The sequence below is a fragment of the Colletes latitarsis genome, chromosome 2 (assembly GCF_051014445.1).
Source record: "Colletes latitarsis isolate SP2378_abdomen chromosome 2, iyColLati1, whole genome shotgun sequence".
Taxonomy (NCBI): Eukaryota; Metazoa; Arthropoda; class Insecta; order Hymenoptera; family Colletidae; genus Colletes; species Colletes latitarsis.
Genome location: NC_135135.1, coordinates 19,871,769 through 19,889,103, shown reverse-complemented (window position 1 = coordinate 19,889,103; position 17,335 = coordinate 19,871,769). Strand labels below are relative to the sequence as shown.

At 35.9% G+C, this 17,335-nt stretch overlaps 3 protein-coding genes and 1 long non-coding RNA gene across 8 annotated transcripts; 1 reads left to right on the top strand and 3 right to left on the bottom strand.

The window, feature by feature from the left end:
* Nucleotides 1-63: 63 nt before the first annotated feature.
* Nucleotides 64-2,211, bottom strand: Tfiifbeta (transcription factor TFIIFbeta). The gene is made up of 7 exons (XM_076780765.1): nt 1,579-2,211; nt 1,355-1,506; nt 1,192-1,281; nt 991-1,115; nt 781-924; nt 492-659; nt 64-277 (listed from the first exon to the last, which is right to left on the bottom strand). Exons 1-6 carry the CDS (start codon nt 1,725-1,727, stop codon nt 504-506), a joined length of 816 nt encoding a protein of 271 aa, XP_076636880.1. The 5' UTR covers nt 1,728-2,211; the 3' UTR covers nt 64-277; nt 492-503.
* Nucleotides 2,212-2,979: 768 nt separating this feature from the next.
* Mrpl41 (mitochondrial ribosomal protein L41) lies at nt 2,980-4,268 on the top strand. 4 transcript variants are annotated; one of them, XM_076780872.1, is made up of 3 exons: nt 2,980-3,114; nt 3,417-3,649; nt 3,802-4,268. In XM_076780872.1, the coding sequence occupies exons 2-3, from the start codon at nt 3,490-3,492 to the stop codon at nt 4,137-4,139; spliced, it is 498 nt and encodes a 165-aa protein (XP_076636987.1). In that variant the 5' UTR covers nt 2,980-3,114; nt 3,417-3,489; the 3' UTR covers nt 4,140-4,268. The 4 variants fall into 4 exon arrangements, with proteins under 4 accessions (XP_076636987.1, XP_076636997.1, XP_076636981.1 ...); XM_076780882.1 differs by having other exon boundaries at nt 3,002-3,123; XM_076780866.1 differs by lacking the exon at nt 2,980-3,114 and adding an exon at nt 3,189-3,333.
* A 51-nt stretch (nt 4,269-4,319) lies between these two features.
* On the bottom strand, nt 4,320-12,355 carry LOC143349311 (uncharacterized). Of its 2 annotated transcripts, none has more exons than XM_076780458.1 (10): nt 12,112-12,355; nt 10,704-10,907; nt 10,482-10,628; nt 10,076-10,396; nt 9,873-9,996; nt 9,585-9,796; nt 9,301-9,446; nt 8,128-8,672; nt 7,573-7,991; nt 4,320-6,680 (listed from the first exon to the last, which is right to left on the bottom strand). In XM_076780458.1, exons 2-10 carry the CDS (start codon nt 10,827-10,829, stop codon nt 6,546-6,548), a joined length of 2,175 nt encoding a protein of 724 aa, XP_076636573.1. In that variant the 5' UTR covers nt 10,830-10,907; nt 12,112-12,355; the 3' UTR covers nt 4,320-6,545. The 2 variants fall into 2 exon arrangements, with proteins under 2 accessions (XP_076636573.1, XP_076636583.1); XM_076780468.1 differs by having other exon boundaries at nt 4,320-6,665.
* A 1,157-nt stretch (nt 12,356-13,512) lies between these two features.
* Nucleotides 13,513-15,046, bottom strand: LOC143347062 (uncharacterized). Its single transcript, XR_013080547.1, has 3 exons — nt 14,315-15,046; nt 14,120-14,249; nt 13,513-14,007 (listed from the first exon to the last, which is right to left on the bottom strand). It is a non-coding gene; the product is annotated as an uncharacterized LOC143347062 (long non-coding RNA).
* Between the last annotated feature and the right edge of the window lie 2,289 nt (nt 15,047-17,335).

Genomic DNA, 17,335 nt, shown 5'->3' with positions numbered 1-17,335 from the left:
AATAGAAATGTCACTTTATTTTTATCGTGACTAAGATAGTGAAACTTGAAGAAATTATTTAAAAAAATATTTTAATGTACGTATAGAATATGTTGCCTCTTATTTACAATTTAAAAAATATTTTAAGATTTTATAACAACTGTGTATTTAAACACAATGCATTTTGTTATGAAGTATAAATATATACTTTACAAATTTACAATCTTCTCTTATATAACAATAAAAGATTTTTGACTCTTAATATAGTACAGGTAGTTGTCTCAACTGCAAATTGTATCTGTTTAAAAAATAAAGATAAAACGTATTTGTCATAACCTTAATTTCTACCCCTTATTAACAGAACGTAACGAAATTATTGTAAATGTAGAAAATTTTAAAAATTTGTCAGACTCGTGTAAGTTCCGCACAGCCTCGCGTTTCAGATTATATAAAATATTCTATTTCTAACTATATTTCAATTGAACAAACAGAATAAAAATAAATGTATATACAAAACTCATCGATTAATCATCTTCCAAATCGTCAGATTTTTTTTGAGCATTTTCAGGCTTTTCCTCCTCCTTGTAATGTCTATACTCCGGCTTCAACTCCCACATATTTCTATGAGGATTTTTTAGGTTATAGTTGCAAACTTCATTCAATATTTCCTTTAAATATACCTAACAAGATAAAAGAACCAAGACTAATTAAGGTAAGTACGATGTAAGGCTGTTTAATATGAAGACATTCACAAATATATACTATAATTCATAATCATTATAAATCTAAAAAAATACTTACAATTGGCTGCCTTGTAATTTTGACAAGATCCTTAATATTATAATACTGATGCTTCTCAAATGCTGCGAACAACATATCCAATACTGCATCCTTGTCATCTCGCATCTTTTTACCCTCTGCCTTCTTCTTTTCTGCATATTCAATCTAAAAAATATATAATTACATTAACATAATATACACACACTCGAGTGCTACAAATAAAACACTTACATTATGTTTATGGTCAGAAACAGGCTTGAAATTTTGAACCACCCTGTCCAATTGCTGGACCTGCCTTTGCGGTACAGAAGCCCTCTTAATGCTTTGTAATTTCAATTTCATATAACAATTGTCCGCTGTAAATAATACATCCACACATCAAGTATATCCTACATCAAAGGTCTTTTAATTACTTTACGACAAAGTCCTTACCGTATGGTCGACATTCTAATTTTTGTACAATTCTTCCCTCCATGTAAAGCTTTTCAGTTTCAGGAACAATAGAATCAGAATTATTTGACGCTAGAAAAGAATATACACTTACGAAATATATTTCCAAGTAAATCGTTCCGTGAAATATCTAATGGAAACTTACGCATAACGTGAGAAAATACACCTAACATTTGTTTCGTTACTGTCGTAACGTCTAACCTATGTTGCTTAGGAATCTCTTCTTCTCCTGGCTCCTTTAAAGCCAAGACAGCCTCTGATAACTTAAGAGATACCTCAGCTTTCTGGCCAGGGTTTCTACCAATGCATACAAATTTTAATACTCTTACGATACCACGACATTAAAATACGAATATAGCTGAGACCCACTTGGTTATCTTTAATTTGCCAACTTCTATATTGCCGGGTGCTTTCTCCCATTTGTTCGCAATGTATTTAGGCACTTTGACTAGCCACACACCTCTGCCAGCGTTACTTAAATCTAATTCCTTTTCTGTGTGAGACGTACTCGCGGACATGATTTCGTTTTGTTGGAAAATAAATTATCTAAGAAGCTGGGTACTCGTACTCTCTTGTGAAACGAGTGAGACTGTATGTATCGCTTGTAACGTTTGGTATATTTATATTTTATAAAAATACTTTCGAGGAATGTGGAATAACAAATTCTAATCACTCTGACTTGAGACCAAGCAATCTGAATAATTATTCGGTTATTATTGGGTCAAATAAGTATTCTTGATCATTTCTTTACTCGCGTCGTATGCTTATCGTGCAAGTCGCGACAGTTACACCTCATGCATTTGCATGCACTGATTTGAGAACTGTTGTCACAGTCTCACAAACACAGTCACAGTCACAGTCACAGTGCTGTGCTGAGAATTGAAAACTAGAGGTGAACAGTATCAATAATTTTCATCTCTAGTTTTCATATGTATTCTCATTTTGAGATTGTAAATATATTTCGATGTAAACTGCGAGGACCAAAAATTTGAATTACGAAGTATTAGATTGGTAACAATAATACCCTTGGAGAAATATTTGCTTATGTTACGCTATCGCGTGAACGTAGGGTTGATGTACATAAATAAAAACCGCCAAGGTCGGGACGCAACACTTAAATTGAAAAATTGCTCTTGTCTGGTTTGATGCATGAAATTCTCAGATAGATATAAAGAGAGCAATGGTATCAAAGAAATGATTGAAGATTTTTGAAATTATATCATTATTACAGAAGAAGATATGAAATTTTAATATCGTTTAACACTTTTGAGATAGGTTACTAGAGGACTATGAAGAACCGTTGATTCTTACTATATTTAGTAATTTCCAATAATGCAATAGCTCTTGTAGGCTGTAACCTACGTATAGGGATACGAGGCCTAGGAAATAACTACACACGTAGCTTCGCGGTCAGGATTCTTTATTCGCCTGTCTTTCAGGCTGGCTTGGAGACGACTGACCATCTCGCGAGCTTCATCTCAACTGCGCCATTTGCGGTAGTAACTAGGAAGTTACTTTATGCTCCCTACACTCTACAATAAATTCTTCAATAGTATCAAATTTTTTCAAACAATGAAAATCTATCATACTCAAATTGCTTTTACATCTAAAATATGCTTTGTTAAATAAAATCTTGAACAAAATACTTCATTTTCTTTTCTCCCTGTCCTCAAACTTAATTTTATACTTTGTAAGCGAAATCGAAGCTGAATTAAAATAAATATTATGAATGAATTACTTTCTTTGATTAAAAATTGTGTGAAACTGTGGGTTAAAAGTAGTTCTTACATATTATGATTCGTAACTCAGTAATTATATTGTTAAGGCTGAGACCAATGACCTTTTTCATACAATGAACATGCGAATGTTTTAACATAAACTAATCTTCAAATATATCAATATATGGTAAATTTCGTAAATTATTTACTAAGTTTTGAGAAATTTCTGTAACGGCAATGGTATTAATTACGTATATTGCATAACACGATTGAAATTTGACAGCATTTTCTCAAAGTAATATGTATTATCGGTTCATGTATTCGTTGAATAACTCTGTGATCGAGAATTGTTTGTTATATTTATAAACAATAGTGTACTGAATTGATTGTAGATCATTTAAATATTGTAAACGATACTTTCGAAACTTTCTGATTAAGCACTCGGATTTCGGTACAAAATCTAACCTAATAAATACACTATTTTCGCAGGATACGTAACACATTATTACTTAAGAATTCTGGGTACAATTTAGATTGTTTATTTATTTCTACGCAAGTTACAATGGCATCTGTGTGTATGGTTATACGTCGTCAAATTTCGACTTCGTCTGTTTGTTATGGAAAACGAAATTTTCGGAAATTTTTGTTGTACAACAAACGAGGTAGTCGTGCGTTTAAAGAAGCACGACACAAAGATAGAAACTTCGAAATTCCAATCGACAGTAAGAATTTGTTATTCTTTTTCTTTTATTATGTAGAATCGAATATATAAATGTATTTTTTGTTTCTCTAAGAAAAAGATTATTTTCGTTTGTTTTAATCGCTGAGAAAAATAAAAAATAAATAACATTCGTGCGATATTTAATAATTTTAGGAAGGGGTCTGAAACTGACGGGAGTATACAAAGAAGATGAATGGGTGAATATACCAGAAATGATACCAGAGCTTATTGTACCTTCGCTGAAGGATTTTCATCTAAAACCATATGTTTCTTACAAATGTCAAGGAATTAAACAACGTGCATTTACTGCAAAAGATTTATTCGATTTAGTATATGCTAAAAAAATTAAAGAGGACTTTAAGAACGGTCAATTGGGACCAAATGGTGAACCATTAAACCCTAGTGAATATGAAAGCCTGACACCAGAAGAAGCTGTACAGCAAGCTGAAAAAACTGGTACAGATATTTTCACAATGAAAAGGAAATCTTAAATTGCATTTAGATTGAATATAAGTGTAACAAATGTAAACGTAATGCGAAGGAAAAGTAATTAATAAAAATTAACATTCGTGATATAAATAAGTTTTATATCCCATAAATAAGATTAATATTATTTTGCAGTCTGCATATGGTTTTTATTCAATATCTTCGTACCTGTAATGTATACACTTGTCGACAGTTTTGCAGTTTATAAACAGTAATTATTTACTATCATACGTGACAGTAAGAAAATTATAAAATATTTAATTCAATGCAAATATAAAAACGGACTTCAAGTAGTAACTGCAATTTCCTGTTTACTTTTGTATCACCCAATTCTTATACAATGTTATTGGACACGTCACTATCTGAGAGCAAATAATTACCCCACAAAGTACTTGCACGTATTAGTTCGATGATATATTGCCAAACAATAACATTGTGTATCATTGTCAACAATAGCTTTTATAATGACCTTTTATTACAAGTAAAAATGTATTTGCAGAATTCGTTCGTATACCGACGAAATAAATTTACTTACTAATAAATTAAATGGTACATACTCATAAACGATATCTATTTCATGCAACTTCAAAGGCTATCATTCCAGAAAAGACACGCAGACGTAAATACGCAACAATGCCAAAACTGATATTTCAATTCCTGAGGTTTCTGTTTACACGTTTTCGGAATGTCTTTTTGAGAACAATACGCCGGAACAAGATCTCGTATGATTATGCTAACTTAACGGCTATCTTTTTTTTTTACTTATCAAAAGATTTTTTGAGCGAAGTTTGATTGTTTTTTTGTTGGGTAAAAAATGGCGGAAAATTTGAATATTAAAGTCGTTGTCAGTTGTGCGCGGCCGGTATTGCTTCCTACTGACTAGACTACCAGAATCTAATACATATTTGCCGTGAAAAGTGCTGTATTCGTATCAAAATGTACAAACATACTTCCTGTTATCGATTCGTTTCATTTTCATTTTAATTGCGTTCGTGCAAGCTCGTAATGCAGAACTGCTTAACGTTTTGTTTCAAATAAAATGATGAACTTTGTACTAACATTTATGCATGGCAATATTACCAGTAACCATTAATGCAGTTTGCATTCTTTGTAGAAAATCAAAATGCATAGAAAATGTATAATTTAAAATGTAAACAATCATTATTTTCGTTCAAGATCCTGTATACAACAATTTTATTTAAACATCTTTACAGAATGCAGCACTTTGTTACTTTTTAAACAGCAGCTACTATTTATCGCTATTTATTATTGTTTTTTTTTTCTTTTAATATTTCCTATCTTGCTATAACCATCATAATGAAGAGTGGAATGATAAAACACCTATTTTTGTACAACATTATTGGAATAGTTATCAATAAAAAATGTACAACGAAAAACTTCAACGTAATTATTTTTCATTTATTAACTCCACTCTTCAATTATTTGCATAGAAAAGCATAAGTGGCATAGTTCTTGCATCTAGTTCCAAATAAACGTTATTCAGTCATTTCTACGAAGTGAAGATTATTGCAATTCTATCTCTTATGCTATAACATATGTATTTATAATTACTTGTCCTTAATTTGAGCACCAATACTTTTATCACTCAACAACCGTTCTAAATTTTATTTCGTTTTAAACGTTTTGTTAATTTATTTCGTTTCAAATGGAAGTTGTAGAAATGGTAAATTAACTTAAAAGTTTTATTCTTTGATTATATTGATTAATATGTATTCGGGAAGCACATCAAAAGCACTCTTCGTTAATTATCATTAAAATATGCACAACTATACACGTTGTACTTCCAATTAAACATAGTCATTGTAAAGCAAGACATATGCCACTTGCTCATAAATATAAACTTGGTTGGTGTTTCTTTTTGTTAATTATCAGTCTATGATATAATTGGATATTTGACTGATAAAGTCAGTCAGTCAATAAGGCAGGCGCATGTGCTACTACATGACAAAGATTTTTAATGACATTACAATTTTATTAAATGTACGTGACATATGTAATTTTTTCCGTGAATGATATACATGAATATATAAATATATATGATAAAATTGGATGCTCGAAGCAGATGTTTTCGGCGGGGGGGGAAAAAAAAAAGAAATTATTTAACAGTAACAAATCTTTGACATCTAGTAACATATACCTCCCATCTAATCAAAGATTTTGTGTATGAAAGCTAGAGTATCATGGAGGAAACGGTTCTACAAATAAATTTATACAAACTTGTCCTTGAGTACTTAAAAAATAGATATGATACAATACATAATTATATAAATAAAAATACTGATATGGAAAGACTAGGAAGGCAATACTGCTTATTGTATTTTGTGTATCGAATCTAGTCTTTCAGACTCAAAATCTCCAATTCAATACTAAAAGTATAACAGGGTAGATGTTCATTCCATTGGATCCCCAACGTTTTCGAAGATGGTTGAGTGAGGGTTGCTTCCAGTGGGCCATAAAAAGCCACCTACACTGCCAGGTGGCAAATATGATGCTCCTCCACTGAGACCCACCTGATATATTTCCTTCTTTAAATTATTTACATTTTGTATACTATGTTTTGTGCTCAACATCTTTATTATGACATATCAAAAAATAAAATCTAGGAAGCCAAATAAGGGAAAGGTACTACAAACGGTATGCATTTTTCAAGCTTGATGTTTAAGTGTTCAATATTGTATTTGTTTAGGAATTCCTTAATCACAGTTGTGCTAAAAATATGAGAGAATACTATTCTCTGAATTGCGACGGTGTATCGGTGCATTGTTGTTTTTGAAAAAGTGTATTTAACAGGCAAATAGGTAACTATTTAAAATTATATTGCACAGTTATCAAAATGATATTTTATTTTTTTTTTTTTCTTTTCATTTGTTCTCAGAAACATATGTGTTAACAATACGGGCGTAGTAAAACACATAAATTGCGGTTGAATGTATTTTTAAAAGACACAAATATTTTTGTTAACTGTACATTGATGTTCAGTCGAGGATTGGTACATGCACGAAGTAAGGCAAATTAGAGTAAACAATAAACTGCCAAATTAAAGAAAAATAATTGTTTATTTGCATCTAACACAAATAATTGTGCTATCGTATCACAAATAACATCTAGTCACTAATGTCGTAAACGATACTAATAATATTTACATCGATTCATCGTTATGAACATGATACACGCTCACAACAATGCTAACATTATGAAAGGAACGGTAAAGTAATACTCGTGTGTTTAAGTTTGAGTATAGGTACACAATTCTGGCACGATTTAAATTTGCTTCAAAAAAGCAACGACGTCACGATCGTCGAACAGATATCACCGAGTTATTTTGCGTTCTTTTACTCTGCCCCGATAACTTTCTTTTTTTTTTATTAGACGGCTTTACCCAAACGATTTTTTTTAAATTTCTATTTATAAAATTACCTGTTGACTCCACAGCAATGTCCTTTCTGCCAACTGACAATCTGCTGCTAGTCGGGATGGCAGGCTTTTCCATCTTTCTTCGTCCCGTTTTCTTTCTCTGTCAAAATCTCTGTCGACGTGTCCCTGAGATAAAGGTGGCAAGATTTGTGTTCTCTGAGCTAGTTTATAACTATCTTGTCTTGGTACATGATCAGCGCGTCTGTTTGTGGTACTCGCTGACACCGGTATAGGAGTCGGGCTTCCTCCACCCTTATGTCTATGATATAAGTTTCGCTTTTGTTGTAACATACGCTGTTGCACTAACAATTGTAATTGCGTACTGGAGTCTCCACGAATTTTAAATTGTGATTGATTCTCGGGTGGTGTAGACGGTGGTCTTAAATGAACAAGGTCTAAATGACCCCTTGCTTTGCCTGAATCTGCAATAACAAGATTAAATTGCCATGTTGTAGTAACAAAGAAATTCATAGAGGCTCGTAAAAGTATTTGAAAAGCATTTTGATACTTTCATAAGCCGCTGTATACGATTTAAATATCTTGTTTCTTTCATAATACCTTGAATACTTCGCTGTTTGGTTGGTCTATCACCGCCACCTTGCTGACAAAATAGCAATCTGGGCCCACCGTCGGATGCTCTACGCCCTTGAGAGACTCTCGATATTCTACCAGTTATCGGCGATGGACTCAGAGGTGGTGGAGGGGTGCAGGACGGCAAACTACTTGTGAACGAGTTTGCACCCGAGTAATCTGGTGGACAACCAGAGTCAAAACTAGATTCGAAAAGTTCGGATGACGAACTACCACTACCACCCGCAATAAATAATGCGGTTCGACTAGGAGGATCAATAGGATCCATAAGTGGGGTATCAAAATGGTGTTGATAATCACTTAATCTTCGATTGACTATCTGACTGTCAATTCGTTGACTGATATCATGGTCTAGGCCTAGTCTGTGCTCCTCAAGTTTAATTTGAGCTTCTCTCAATTCATCGCCACTTGGACCTTCTTCTAGATCGCCTTCCGCGCTACAACATCCTTCGTCAGTCGAAGAACTAGTTGAACTAAATCTTTTTCCTCCTCGAGGCGTATCTTCTCTTGTTCTAAAAATAGATACACGACATACTTGATACACATGTAGGCTATTTAACGTAGATTTTTATGATGACAAATGAACGATGCTCGTTTACGAAGCTCTTTCTTTCGCTTCGAAACGTCGAAGTAACATTTCTTCATTTCGAAATTGTTCTGAGAAGTCCTAATAAAACCTTTCATAAATAATTTTTTTTTAAACTACCTTTATCTATTTTTATTTAATGTCTAGTGGTATTTATGCATATAGAAGCAAACGGAGACCGTGATAATATAAAAAATCAAAGAAATTCAAAATCGAAATAAAAGAAATAAAACCTGAAAACCAAAGGAAAGCAATGAAATAAAATGAAGAATTACCAAAAATAAAGTGACAGCAAAGTGTTTCCAACCCAACCTGTCCTGATAAAATCTCCAAATATGCATCACCTTCAATAAAGGTCAACGTTCCACTAAGCTATCGCTGTAAATAAAAATTGTACAATTAAAATTTAACAGTGTCTTCAGAAATTTTTCCGACTGGCAGGATTGGAAGTCAACAAAATCAGTTACATCGCGTTATATTAAATTACATACATAAAACAGTGTAAAGAGAGTTTGTACAAAATGATAAAATGTTAGTTGGCAATGTAAGTTTACCTCGATTTGAATTTGTCCTCTTTCGTTCTTGCAACACTAGGCCAACAGGTATTGTTTGCTGTGCTACTGACGCGATGTTGCTTCAACCTCTCCAACAGTAAGAAGTAAATGGCAGCATGATGATCATAGCTGCTCTTCCTCAATGACTGTGAAAGGACATAAACCTGGTCAATGGTAACCTTCACAACTGTGAATTATTTTTAGATAAAGTAATATCTGTTCAAACGTCTTATATTAAATAATTATATTACGATTAATGTATAAAGACAAGCGTCGAAAACTACCTCTCTGGTTCGCGTGATATCGATGCCTAAGCTATGCATAAGTCGAAGTATTTGTTCATTTGGTTCTTGGATGGCCGATGACGGTCGCGTTATGATCATAGAACAAATAGTGTCTGCAGACCCCGCCATCCAACGATGCCTCTTTATTTGTGGAATGGTGTATCGCTTTGCAGGTTCCAAAACCAACATTTTACGTATTAAGCTTTCACAATCTGTAATGAAAATTTCACGTAGATTTTGAAGGGAGATTAAAAGCATTTCGAAGGAACTATCATTCGCGAGAAATACCTGTACTCATAAAGTATGGGATTCTAAATCTTCCACTCAAAACACGATCTCTTAAAGATTGAAGGGTAGATCCATCAAAGGGCAGTGCTCCGCATACTAATACATATAATACAACACCTAAACTCTGTAACAATAACGATACAATGTATTTAAATACTTGTGTTACATGCTGTACACCGGATAGGTATGTATAAACTGCTTACCCACACATCGATTTCAGGACCAGCATAATGTTTCCCTCGGAAAACTTCCGGTGCCGCGTAAGGGGGACTACCGCACCATGTGCTCAGTCTTTCTCCAGGTGAAAATCTATTGCTAAAGCCAAAGTCAGCAATCTTTACATTCATTTGAGAATCTAGGAGTAAATTTTCAGCTTTCAGATCGCGATGCGCTACGCCCGTCGCATGGCAGTATTCGACCGCAGACAGTATTTGAGCAAACGTTGCACGAGCTCTGGGTTCACCCATTCGTCCATAACGTGCAATATAATCAAATATTTCACCTTTGCTTGCGTATTCGCACACCTAATAAAGATACACAACATGTAACCGGTCTTAAATTTCGCAAGTTTGTTTGAAATTAGAGTTTCACTGTATTATGTAAGCATACCATATATATCATATTCTTAGTTTCCATAACTTGATACAGTTTGACAATGTGTGGGTGTTCCAATTGCTTCATTATTTCTACTTCTCTATAAACTTTTTCAAGATTGGTAGGATCCAACTGTGTTTTATCAATTATTTTAATAGCTACCTAGAAAGAGAAAGAACAAAGTTCAATTATGTTTTGAATTGTTAGTTGTAAAGGAAGCAAACAGATTATATTTACCTCTGTTTTAGTAATACGATGTCTAGCTAATTTTACTACAGCAAAGTTCCCTTTGCCAATAGTACCTTCAATGTCATAAAATCCTACACGAATTTGCATCTTGCTTTGTCCTACTCCAGAATCCATTTTTATATAAACAGTTCCTTGCGAACAACTTTTAAACGATTGCTTCTTTTTATTGTATTCTAAAATTGTCTGAAATTGCTGAAAAAGAAAAAAAGATAATTGCAAAAAATTACTACTTAATCTTTTAAACATTTATAATTTTCTTAGTTGTCCACAATAATTACCATTATGTTCAATGACTTCTTTTTAACAACACACAATACAATTAATTGCACATGCACAGATTAATATTTAAGTAGTAGATGCTAAAACCAATGCTGTAAAACAATGTCTCAAATATAATATGGAAATTTAAAAGATAAAATTTTATTTATACAACGAATAAATAAAATAGTGCTTTATTATGAGTGTTGAAACGTTTTAAATATTATAAATTTTATTTAAAAAAGGCTATTTTACATTTCAAACAAATTGTCATTTTACAGTATATCATATATATCAACTTAAAGTGCAGTACACTGGAGCTGTGCTTCAAGCTTTTAACAAACATATTTTACAACTAATTAACGATCTACAAAGTATTTCTATTTAATTTTCACTACTGTGAAATTAATAAAATATTTCAAGATTAAGTACAAAATACTTTATTCGTCGCTTTGGAAATATAACGAAGATAAACATATTCATTCTGACTTGTTCATTTAAATGAAACAATTATTACTAAAATTTTCATGTTTCGTCTGAAATCATATTCCGTTTACATTCGTGATTCGAAGTATAACGTCTCAATTGTATAAAATTGTACATACATCTTTGTAGCAACGTAAGCAGAATACTGTTTAATATCAATTATTATGAATCAGACTCCGAATAAAACAATTTACTGTTTACTATTTGAAAGGCATATTTCACCCCGGTCTGATCGAAAGGGTCATGCTCGACGAGAAACGTTCACGCGTTGGTACGCGCAGCATGTAGACATTGTAACGCGACATCGTTATTTCGCGTAAAAGAAAAAAACTGCCGAAAGCAGAAGAAAGCCCGTGGAAAAGAAGCTTCTTTACAAAAGTGTAAAAGCTTCCTGCAACAAGTACAATAGGTATTCTCGACTGACGTCACGGATCGACAACGACCTCTTGCTCATCGACGGGTCCAGGATCGATAACCGTCGATAGTCCTCGATGAGACGATAAAAGAAACGGGGTGAAAAGAGCAAGAAAAATGAAAACACCGAGCCGAAAACTTCCGAGGCCGATACACGATTCGAAACGTTGCCGTTTACATCCACGATACGGAAGCAAGGAACAAAGGTAACGTTATGTGACAAGTTCTCGTTACTTACGTTCGATCCTGGTCCGAATTACCGGGTACTGCACGTCTCGAACCGGTAGAACCGTTTTTGAAGGGAAAGAAACGCGTTGGTACTGCCGACCTCGACGGGTGCGTAAGGTCGGAGAGCCGATGCCATCGGTGAGAAGTCGTCCTTCACGTTCACGAGATTCCGAATCTCGTCCCGGAGCGGCGGCGTTCCTACGGCGAGAGTCGTAGGAGCTTCGCGTAACCCGGCGGTTCGATACCGACTGACCGACAGCCATGTTGCTACCCCCCTGCTACTCCAGCGTCGTCGGCCCTGTCTCCCTTCCCCTTCTCCGCCAGCCCGACCCCTCACCCACGTCTCGGCCATTCTTAGCGAACATCGCCACTACCACCGTCATCACCCTCCTCGTCGTTCTTCCCCACCACGCCACACTATCGCGGATCGTGCACGCGCGCGCACGTTATCTTCGACAATTGACGTCAACGTACGTGCTACTATCGTCTCATCGTTAATTGTTTCTGAGTGTAATTGCAAGGCAAATAGCCCGTGCGCCACCACGTGGGTCGACCGACTGGTCTCGTCTCTTTCGTATTTCCTCGAACGATTCTTCCCTTCCTCGATGCACAAACCGGTCAGGCCCGGACCTGGGACCGTTCAAATAGGTATATCTAATACTAGTATATCTGTCAGGTAACGAATACACTTTGTTTGAAAATTAAGAAACTTGTTTAACCGTTTGTTTGGATCAATGTAGCCACACGAATCTACGCGATCGCGAATCAATGTTAGAAAAACCGATAGTCGGTTTCGATACTGCAAGGGAACGCTTATAAAACTTGTTATTCGCGTCTTCGATGATTCGGAACGTTGTACCACTCGAATGATTTTGCAATGATCTGAATAAATGATAGTCGTTGACGAGCAGGGAGCGAAGCGTACGTTGTCGCCCTGTCCAATTTGTTTTCTGCAGTCAGTGTATGCGAAACTCAGACGTCAAGTTTTCAGGCCATTCCAAGACAATGAAGTGGTTCAACAATGCATGTTTGAGAGCAATTAAATTCTTCTGCAAGCTCTGGAGTTGTCATTTGACGATTCCAAGAAATCTTTGTACTCGACACATCCTCAATAATTAATTTCGATTGTTCGGTAAACGGTACCCCAGTTTAGTCCCAACCATAACCTATACCAAATACTTGGCTTGCATAAGGCTTCTGTAACTGCAATAGTTCTTTGAAAATCGTACAACATTGTAATACGAATATGTATTTTCTCGATCGAAGTATCGTTCAACTTTTTCAGTATTATTTAAACAAAAATCAATCTACAAATGCAGGACGCTTGTTAATATAGATGGCGCTGTTACATATTTACACTGACTTTATTAGGCGGGAATTCCTACACTAATTACAGGATCGGGATAAAAATTGTTATTTACAATCATAATGAATCGCATAGTAGAACTATTAACGCCGTCTAACCTTGCTATGCTTTTCAACTTTTCTCTTTACGGTTCTTTTTCTATCGTTCATACAAATTCGAGATATAACCCGTCCCGTTTGCGTGACTCGCTCTGTACAGTCGAGCCAACGTTACACGTTGCTAACAGAATTCGATTCGTCGTTTCGACGAGACAACCGTGCGTCTCGTCGAGAAGAAAATGGAATAAGGTTACACGACGGAGGTGATGCACCGTTCTCTAGAAGACACAGGGTCCACGATACGATTTCGATAAGATTTCGAGCGTGATCACGAGCCAGTTGCCATGATCTATTTTACGTTCTCTGACGATTGACTTGGCTTTACTATTCGATAGACGATTATCTTAATTACGTGCTATTTTTTGTTTGCGTTATCTATGCAGACTCGTAACTTCTTTCCCAACGGTCGTCAGCAATTTTACGATCGTCCCGTCATCGACGACTACACATAATTAATTCCGGTAAATACTGGTAGCTTTTTTTTTTTTTTAAAGAATTGACGTCAAACTAGCATTTTCTACCGTAAGCGATTTTTAACGTCATGCGAGAACTACCTGTTTCGTGACTCACGTCGGAATTAGGCATTTCTTTGAAGCCCAAACCGCCGGCGATCGTTTCCAAAAGGAAGATCTTTTTGTTGTAATTAAAATCTTTCTTCGGTGTCTCTTCAATTGTCAATGGGATCTGGAAACAGTACACTTTACTCGATGACGTTGGTTTTACGCGCATTCATTAAATATAACGATTACCTTCCTCTCGAACGAATAGATTGGCATCTAATAAACTTCATTTTATTAAAATATTCATAACAGATTAAACGTACGAGTAACCTTTACGCGGAAGAGGAAATCACTGTGTTTTAAATCTTGTTTTCAATTCATAAGAATGCTAGAAAACTTGCAGGTAAACGAATAGATATTACTTGCTTACAAACAGTATTTGTTTCTCTAACAAACAAATATTTTACGATGTTTAGACGTTTTTCAGTTCGTTGGTTCGTCGAAAGCTTTACGGCGCAAGTGCATCTTGTTGTACAAAATAAACGAGTACGTTCACGGGTATTGTGCATTGTTTATTTGCAATCGATCGTGGCTTCTTTCGGAATTCGATCGCTTCCATTTTCTCGTTTCACGTGACCGTCGAATATCCATGATTGTTCCTTTCCACGTGTATCCTGGTAATCATAGTTCCATGCTGGAAAATGAAATATTCATGAATGTCGATATAACGTATTTATCGCATGTTAGGTAAAGGTTACGCGAGAGACTTCCCACACAGGGATGTAATAGCTTTACGCTATGAAATTACATGCGCGGTAGCGGTGGCTCGCGCTGAAACGTTCTACATTTACGAACGTTATTACGTTTCTAATAATTTAAGCGCGTCGGGTGTGCATAAATCGAGACTGTTACGCCTATCATCGGGGAGACGAGTAAAATCTTGCACGCCCGTAATTTAAATTACGAACACGTGCACGTATGTACAAGGTAACGGAATTAAACGATCATGTTGAGTTTCATGTTCCTCCGGAGTACATATGTACATGTTATTCGTCGCAATCGGGACGAATATTATAACGAATATAATTTGAACGAGCTACGAAAAATGGGGACGCTCGAAATATTACGATTTTTTAAAAGTGTCTACGCGAACAACTTGCGCATACGAAGATATATTTATCATAAATTCAACGAACAAATACTTTGCTGGGAACATGTTCCAACGTGGAACTAATATTAGACTACAACAGGAATCGATACTTCAGTTCTCCAGATTAGGGACTGTTTTAATCCCTAAACTGTTAATCGCAATTGGGCAGTGTCTTTTCCATTCGATTAAAATATTTTCAATTGCAATTGATTTTTTGAGATCAATCGATTAAAAATGTAATTGATGAACGCCCAACGCTGGTTCGCCACTAGATGTTACAATTATTAAAACTATTTAAAACTTCGGTCTTGTCTAAAATTCGAATACGTAAAAGCCCTTAAATTCAAGTATTTTTCAAGAAGATGTGTTAGGTCAGTGGGTAGAGCTTCGTAAGCGGAAGGTCAGGAGTTCGAATGCCTGTAAAACCACCCACCGACGGATTCTTATTTTAACTTTTATTCGAACGGTTAAATTTCATACGATCCTATTCAACCGTTCCATTAGACGATTCTAATCAAAAATCAAAATTGCACTCTAGAAATTCGATCGCGTAATACGTATTCGATATTGCCTAGACGTTATCGCAATGTTTTGCAGACATTGCAAACGTCGGACGTGGAAACGTTGCTGCAACCATAAAGCAATATTTTTCGAAACAGTACGGTTGCAGTAACATTTACGTACCGCGATTACGTTAACAATTAATGAGCGGTATATTCACGGTTTTTGTACAGTCGTTGCTAGTCGAAGAACTTTTTACTTTTTGGGAGACGGTGGAACGCGAACGTCAAACGTCGACGTTGATCCGTTTCGGTTGTTTGCAATTTATCCGAGCAACGCAAAACGAAATCCTCGAGCGTCATCGGGTGTCTTTCATCGACGTATTTTCGGCATCGCGCCGCCACGGACGCCCTCGCGTAATATGCCCCAAGTGCGTCATAATTAAAACAGCCGAACGCCTGGCGGGCGTGATGCCACTCGTCGCAAGCTCGTGACGATCGCGGAAGGAAGTCGTAACGACGACGAAGCTGCGCTGAAATTTTTCGCGTTCCGTGATTTCTCCCAGCGAAACCGTTCTGCCATTTTCTCTTTCTCCTCGCGAGTGAGTCCGCGCGTCCACGCGTGTGTGTGTGATTTTTTTTTTTTTTTCGTCGTATTTCAATAACAAAATCCTCGTGCGTCAGACGCGATTTACAATAACGTCGCCCCGGTTTGATCGACAGCCTGTTTTCAGCTCGACGATAATTAACGCGAGTTTTTTTCATTCTTTCGGCGAAAGCCACGACTCATCGTCGTTTCACTTATTGCGGCGTTGTTACGTTCGAAATATAATACAATTTTTTCTCGCGTGACGTTCGCGAAACGCATAATTAATGCGCCCCCGAGAGATCCAAGGCTGCGAACGGACTGCTTCGATTTGTATACTCGATTTTAATCCACCGTCGGAGTCCTGCGAAAGGGAAATCATAATGTAGAACAATGCATTGGGTTTTCGTGAAGTACAGTTTTCTAATAAAAGTAGATCGTAAAGTAAATGTACAGGGTGTTCGGCCATTTTGGGGAAATATTTTAATGGGAGATTCTGGGGACCAAAATAAGACGAAAATCAAGAATATCAATTTGTTGATGGAGGCTTTGTTAAAAAGATATTAACGTTTAAAGTTGCGCCTGTAGAACTATCAGCTGTTCGCAGATTGCCGTTCTACGGACGGGACTTTAAACGTTAATAACTTTTTAACGAAGCCTCGATCAAAAAATTGCTATTCTTGATTTTCGACTTATTTTGGTCTCTAGAATCTCCCATTAAAATTTTTCCCCAAGATGGCCGAACACCCTGTATACGAGTTCTAGTAATTGGGAAGATTGGTTTCAAACCGTCGCGTGCTGAGACCAACGGGCAGCCACCGTAGAAATTTATCAGCGTTGATACTTTAATTCGTCCGTTGATAATTTTAAAGAAGAACAGCATTGGACAGTGCCTCCATAGTCTGCGCGTTGACGCAGTTTAAAATAGCGTCGCACGCGTGATACGTTCTCTACGTAAATGATTTCTTAAAATAAATAATCGTATAGTTTCGGGCGCTTCTATCGTTTATTTATTTCGTCGCGCGGGACGAAGG

What these genes read in the sequence shown, in the direction of transcription:
- Tfiifbeta (XM_076780765.1), bottom strand. Translation starts at nt 1,727, where the DNA reads ATGTCCGCGAGTACGTCTCACACAGAAAAGGAATTAGATTTAAGTAAC. An exon ending in TGTATTTTCTCACGTTATGC is followed by an intron (nt 1,282 to 1,354) that starts GTAAGTTTCCAT and finishes ATTCTTTTCTAG; the next exon opens with CGTCAAATAATTCTGATTCT. An exon ending in TTTCTGACCATAAACATAAT is followed by an intron (nt 925 to 990) that starts GTAAGTGTTTTA and finishes TATATTTTTTAG; the next exon opens with ATTGAATATGCAGAAAAGAA.
- Mrpl41 (XM_076780872.1), top strand. Translation starts at nt 3,490, where the DNA reads ATGGCATCTGTGTGTATGGTTATACGTCGTCAAATTTCGACTTCGTCT. An exon ending in CTTCGAAATTCCAATCGACA is followed by an intron (nt 3,650 to 3,801) that starts GTAAGAATTTGT and finishes TAATAATTTTAG; the next exon opens with GAAGGGGTCTGAAACTGACG.
- LOC143349311 (XM_076780458.1), bottom strand. Translation starts at nt 10,829, where the DNA reads ATGGATTCTGGAGTAGGACAAAGCAAGATGCAAATTCGTGTAGGATTT. An exon ending in ATATCACGCGAACCAGAGAG is followed by an intron (nt 9,447 to 9,584) that starts GTAGTTTTCGAC and finishes GTCCTTTCACAG; the next exon opens with TCATTGAGGAAGAGCAGCTA. An exon ending in GAGGACAAATTCAAATCGAG is followed by an intron (nt 8,673 to 9,300) that starts GTAAACTTACAT and finishes ATCTATTTTTAG; the next exon opens with AACAAGAGAAGATACGCCTC.